We start from the raw sequence: 6534 nt of genomic DNA, 5'->3' as shown, positions 1-6534 counted from the left end.
TTTTAACTTTCAGTAGAGAGCAGCAGAATTGGACATCATTGCTCCCAGACAAGGGACTTACTCCCTTACCCATGGTATTAGGGCTGAGCTTCTCATGGGGACACTATGGTAGGCACAGATTTGGTGAACACAGACAAGAAAGGGTTTCTTAGAGACAGGAGATCATATTTTTCTTATTTTGGCTAAGGAAAAGTATATGAGCTCCTAAATAATGATGCTCTGAGAGACACCTAGACCAGAAGGAGGTTTAAAACAGTATGGAGAGTTGGGCATGGTGTCAGGCACCTGTAATCCCAGCTACTCGGGAGGCTGAGGCAGAAGGATCCCTTGATCCTGGGAGTTTGAGTTCAACCTGGACAACACAGAAAGACCTCATCCCTTTAAAATAGAAAACAATATGTAAGTAGTAGGGTTTTTTTGTTTTGTTTTGTTATTCTGTATATAGTAGATAGCAGAGAGCAAAAATATTTTGTAGATTTGTCTTATGTTTGGTAGAAGGCAGATGATACTCTGTGTTATGTAAAGTTAATGGAATACAAGTGGGGTAGGCTTAAGCAAGGTAAGACATATAATAATTGGTGGGATGGGGAAATGATATTTGAATTACGTCTAAAATTGTCTCTGTCACTCTTTTGCTCTTCTTTGCGGTTTTCTTAGGTCACTGGACCTATTTGGGCTGGGGAGAACAGCAGAGTACGTAAGAACTGAAATTCCTTTCAATTTTCTTGATCTTACCTTTTAACATACTCCCTCTGAACTGTGAAGCTGGATATTCATGCATACAAGGGTATATAATTCCATTCACCTACTCTCCCACTTAAATCTCAGGAGACAATTACCTGTCATGGAATGTTATATCCTTTCAGGCTGATTTCTTAAAGACTCCGTGTGTGTGTGTGTGTGTGTGTGTGTGTGTGTGTGAGAGAGAGAGAGAGAGAGAGAGAGAGAGAGAGAGAGAGAGAGAGAGAGAGAGAGAGAGAGAGAGAGAAAGAGAGAGAGAGAGAGAGAGAGAGAGAAAGAGATAAATTTCAAACCAAGGTCCTAGTCACAATCCCAACACGATTTCCTGATTTTTAGTCCCCAGAGACAAGTAGTACCATCAGCTTCTGAGCGTAAGGAACCTTTTCTTTTGGTCCCTTGGCTAAGGAGTCCAGTGACCAGAAGGAGAAGGCTTATTCTAAGATGAACAAGTGTCAGAGTAATTGTTGTGTATTTTGATTTGGCTGGATTTCTTGTCTGTATATTACACTAAGATTGGGGAGATATGCAGAATAGACTGTTGTTGGTCTAGCAAAGTGCAAATGCTATTTCAGGCAGAAACCTCTTGGGAAGGAAACAAGAGGCTGAGAGGGCGTGGTTTGACTTTCCTTGAAGCAGCCCAACTAGGCTGGAGGCCACCTTTGTTCTAGAACTTAGAGAATGGGCAGCCAGTTCTTTGCAGCAGAATTACTGGTTGTGTTACCCATCTGACAGGGGATCTGGTTGAGTCTCAGTGATTAAGTATCTAACAGGTGCTGAGAAGGGCCAGATCTTGTCCTGTCACTGGAATTTCTCACAAAGTATATAGTTTCTGGGTATTTCTACTGTTAGGAAACAGATCAAAAGAAGCCTAAGAGAGCTTAGATAAGTTAAGATTTTCAAGTACAAAAAAATAACCAAGCCGTGAAAAAAATGTATGAATTTTCTTTCCTTTCTTTGGCTGATAAAGTTCTAGCTGTGCTCTTAATTCAAAGACAGGAACTCAGTCCGTGAGTACTATATGCAAGGCAGCCTCATTGTTCTATACTTCATTCAGTTTCATTTGTGTGCGTACTGTGTGCTTGGAGATCCATCTTTGCCCCAGATTGGATTACTTTCCCCAGCCTACTTTTCTAGGTTTATTTTCTCATTCTCTCCATGTCCTTTTATTTACCTGCCAAATGAACTACAAAATGTTTCTCAAAAATATATAGCCTTTCCAGCTGGTCTGATGGTAGTGGGTTATCAGAATTTACTAACATTAGTGTCACTAAAGTTGATATACAACCCCTCACTGCTAAATTTGACTGGCTTAAATATATATATATATATATATATATATCCTTTCCAGCTATTGAGCCTTTAATCATGCCATTGTTTTTATCCAGATTCTAGAAGGTATTTGCCCTCTCCCTCCAGTCTTTACCTCTGAAAAGCTTTCCGTACTCACCCTATCAGGAAGTGATTTTACTTTCCTTTTAACTCAAATAGCACAAACTTGCTTTGTGCTATTCTCACGGTAGTAACTTCCTTGTATAATTTCCAATATTTGTATCTATATTTTCTCTTTCCTATTAGACTGACCCTATACTTTGAGTCTTTTGTGTTGTTCAGCGTTGCACATGTGGGCATGCAATAAATGTTTGAGTAAATGTCCCCAGCCTTTGAGTTTTCCATTCTTCAAATAGACTTTCTCAGGGGCCTTTCAACTTTTGCCTTCAAACTAGCTCACAGGTCTCCCCTTAGGCTGAGTAACCAGACCTGCACTCAGCTTCTTTTCCTATAAAGCCAGGAATTTTCTGGTCTAACATGGTGCTGTGGGTAGATTGCAGAGTCAGCAAGAGATTGACACTGACACACTAAAAACAGTTCTTTTATTCAAGCTGAAATATCACACATTTTCCTAAATTTCCCTTTTTAGTTTCTTATCAGGCTTGGTGGTGCCAGGAGGTTTCCTTTTTAGGGAAATTGAAGGTGATGTAGGGGAGAAAAGCTGGCCTCTCCTTTGTCTCACTTCACTTCTTTGTATTGCCTTTCTCCTGCTCCCTTCTGCTTTCCATATTCTCCCTTCTACTCCCAGCCTCTTCTTTCCATAGACCCTTTGTTTCTTAATATTTGCCCTTGGTTTCTTTAGTATAGAAATGTTGTTATCCTTTAGGAAAGTTGGGGGAGTATTTCTCCCTGTAGCCTAGCAAAATAAAAAAAAGCAGAGCATTATTTAGGAATAACAGGTCGGATGCAGTGAGAAAGTAAGGGTCCTTGGAAGTACTTCCTGGCTTTGGATTGTGGGCTCCTGACTCGGGATGAGCTACCCTCTCTGCCTTATAATCAGTAGGATTGTCTATCACTGTTGCCTCCTTGGAGACTCAGTTCTTTTGGTTTAATGCGGATACTTTTCCTGCTGGAGTTTAAGAAGTCTTCTGGTTTTGTCTCCTTTATTGCCTCTGGCTCCTCATCTGGTATGCATGAATAGTCCAGTCCTGACTTCTTCAGACTTACTCTTTCTATGGGTTCAGAAAGAATTAAGTCTGAATGGCATATTGGTTTTGTCTCTGGATCCTTTCTTTCTAGTCTTCAGAAGAACAAATGCATCAAGGGCTAAAACCAGTGCCTCCAAAGTCTCTTTTCCTAATGTGTCAAAATGTTTTGTAAGCAGAATGCTTTTCATCCCTATTGTTTGCTTTTGTTTCCAATCTTTGCTGCTCCTGCCCTGGTGAAAGGACTACTTGCTTTAATTGGCAATATTACTAATAACTGTTTCCAACCGTTTGAAGGTTAGCCTCTTTCTCATGTTCATATTTTTCCTCCTGGAGTTCTGATCACTCTCCTCTCCTTGTTTTTATGTTAACATGTTACCCTGAACTCACATGTGAAAATCTCATAAGATCATCTTACCTCTACTAGCCTCCAGCTGTACCCACAAATGTTATCAGGAATCCAATGCTCAAAATTTCTTCCTTGCCTGTAAAACCCACAGGTTTGTCTTTTAGTGAAATTCATATCTACCAGATTGTCTCATGGAAGCCAAGGTGTCATTTCCCTGTTACCTTCCATTTGTCCCCAGGTTTTATCAATTCTGTCTGGAATTTTCTTCTTCTAGGTCATTAACTTTTTTCCAGTTCCACTGCATGGATTTGGGTCCTTATCCCCTGCCTGAGCAATTGTAAAAGCCTAATCTTACGGTCTTTAGGCAGCTTCCGCTGCCCACGTTGCTACCAGGATTATCTTTTAAAATTACTAACAAGAGGAGTCCATCCTTCCTTTTGGGATGGTGAATGTTCCTTTTTTTCACTGTGAGCCAAGTAGGAACTTGGCAAGAAAGGACATGTGGAACCTCGTTAATCATACACATATGGGTATGGTGTCAGATGTGGCTTCTTCTCTATAAAATAGTACAAAGCATTAAAGCACTATTAGGTTGAGCTCCCTTTTCAAGCACAGTATTTATTTGTAACTGGTAATTTTAGCGAACATTAGGGAAGAAACTGTAGCTGGTCAGGTGCTAGCCTGAAAAGCAGAAATAATTCTATGAAATTGTAGTCACTGTTGTTAGATAAATTTAGCTGCATTGTCAGCAAGATCCCCTGGACAGTGCATATGTTTTCCTCTTCTCTCAGCCTGTGCTCTGGATTGGAATTCTGGCCCCAGGGTATAGGTGCTTGACAGGAATTGTTAGAAAAACCTATATTGCAGGAAGACAGTAAGACTACTGCTGTTCTCAGCTATATCTAGAGCCTTTGACTTGACTTCTAAGCCTTGGCTTTGACCTTCCTGATTTTCAGGACCAGCTTCTGATGTTGGAACTGCTTATTGTTCCAACAATAATCTAGTCCTTGGATTTTAAAGTCTGAAAACATGAATCCAACTTTAAACAAAAATTTCTTTTCTCTAAGATGTGGCAAAGCTATTCCATGCGCCCACCCCCCCCACCTCCTTGATAATGGTAGAGGACCAGATCTATTTGTAACATTTAAAAGCAGATTTTAATTAGGGTTATAATAGCTAGAGAAGCAGAATTCTATAGAAATCTACACTGGGAAAATGCAACTTGGAGCTTCTCTAGGAATCAGTTCTAAAATTAAACCAAGTATCTTATCTCATTTGATAAGGAGAGAGATTCATGGGTGTTAATTGAGACAGTTCTGTTCAGGGCTTTGAGGTCACTGGGCTCATGTGCAGCTCAGCTTGCTTTTGTTCTTAAGGTCTAGATTTATGGCTACTAAGTGAGAAACAGGAAGAATTCCAAAGAACTAAATAAAGATGATGTACTTTGATTGACTGTGCTTATTCCACAGCTTTTGAAGACCCTGATAGTGCCATGGATGACCGAGATAGTGACTATCGCAGTGAGACCAGCAGTAGCATCCCGCCTCCTTACCATACGACTTCCCAGCCCAATGCTTCTGTGCACCAGTTCCCTGTGCCAGTGCGGTTGCCACAGCAGCTGCTACTTCAGGGCAGTTCCCGGGACTCTTGCAATGATTCTATGCAAAGTTATGACCTTGATTATCCAGAGCGGCGGGCCCTCAGGTGGGTATTGGGAACAAAGTACTTTCTATTTCTATCACCAGGTCCTATGATACACCTGACAATAAGGATTTCAGTGCTTTAACCTGAGGTGGTAGTAGAAGTATAGCAGAATGATGGGCCAAGCTGCAGTCATTTTGTGTAGATTATCAGTCTTGTTTTCTCTTCTACACATTCACATTTATATGTTACCATCAGGAATACTTTTTTATGATCAGCAATTGTCAGCTGATGAGGGCATGCCCATTTGGGGTGTATCACTGAATAAAACCTGCCCACCCCCCTCCCGACTCAGTGATTTTGATATAACCTTCTCCAAGATTAAAAAAAGAAAACCATAGATGTTAAATGTTTGGATAATCCTTTCTGCCTGAACATTTCCCTGGGAACTTCAGAAGAAAACCGATATGATCTCATCATAGTAGATTCAGTAATTTTGCTGGAGCTTTTTTTTAATTTTATTAGTTTCTTAAAATATAAAACATTTATACAGTTAAGAAAAACTTAAGGTACAATATAGCATACAGTAAAGAATCTCCCACCCACACCTGTTTTCTTCCTCCATTCCATCCCCTTACTGTCTCCTAGTTCCTTCCTACTGTTTCTTATGCATCCTTCCATAGCTTATTTTCATATATTTATGAGTATAAAGGCAAATACATACATATGTGCTCCCTCCCATTTTAAATGAATATTTCAAACTTAAAATTTGGAGAAATAATAAATACCTATATTGCCTAGATTCACCTGTTGTAACATCTTGCCACATTTACTTTATCTCATTCTCTCTAATATATATTGATATATACATACTTTTTTTTTTCTGAACTGTTTGAAAGAAAGTTGCAGATACCATGTTACTTCACCAGAAAGTATTTCAGCATGGTAGTCCTAAGAAAAAAGACTTTCTCTTACATAACCTCAATACTATGATCACATTCAAGAGATTTCATTATACAATGATATTATATAGACCTTATTTAAATTTCTTCAGTTATCCCAGTAATGTTCTATGTATATATTTTTTCCTTTCTGATCCAATCAAGAATCATGGTGCATTGCATTTGATTTTCATGTTTCTGTAACCTCCTTTAATCTAGCAAAATTCCCTTACTTTTTTTCCCAGTCTCTTAAGAAACTTTTTTGAAGAGTCCAGGCCAGTTGTTTTGAGAATGCCACTTAGTTTGGTTTTATCTGATTGTTTCTTCATGTTTAGAATAAGGTTAAACATTTTTGGCAAAAATACTACATAAGGTGATATTTCCTTCA

The 6534-nt window shown here is 39.2% G+C and overlaps 1 protein-coding gene across 2 annotated transcripts in view; it reads left to right on the top strand.

Annotated features, from left to right (window-relative positions):
* UNC13B (unc-13 homolog B (C. elegans)) overlaps positions 1-6534 on the top strand; it is a 218677-nt gene that overhangs the window by 112711 nt on the left and 99432 nt on the right. Inside the window, exons 8-9 of one of the 2 annotated variants that reach the window (XM_012656768.1) lie at positions 658-693; positions 5034-5268. In XM_012656768.1, coding sequence (XP_012512222.1) covers positions 658-693; positions 5034-5268 — 271 coding nt within the window. The remainder of the gene's footprint in view (positions 1-657; positions 694-5033; positions 5269-6534) is intronic. The other variant, XM_012656771.1, reaches the window with a different exon arrangement.

This window comes from Propithecus coquereli, unplaced genomic scaffold (assembly GCF_000956105.1).
Source record: "Propithecus coquereli isolate 6110/MARCELLA unplaced genomic scaffold, Pcoq_1.0 Scaffold114, whole genome shotgun sequence".
Taxonomy (NCBI): domain Eukaryota; kingdom Metazoa; phylum Chordata; class Mammalia; order Primates; family Indriidae; genus Propithecus; species Propithecus coquereli.
Note: the sequence above shows the minus strand (reverse complement) of the source record. Positions and strands in the feature narration are given on the sequence as shown.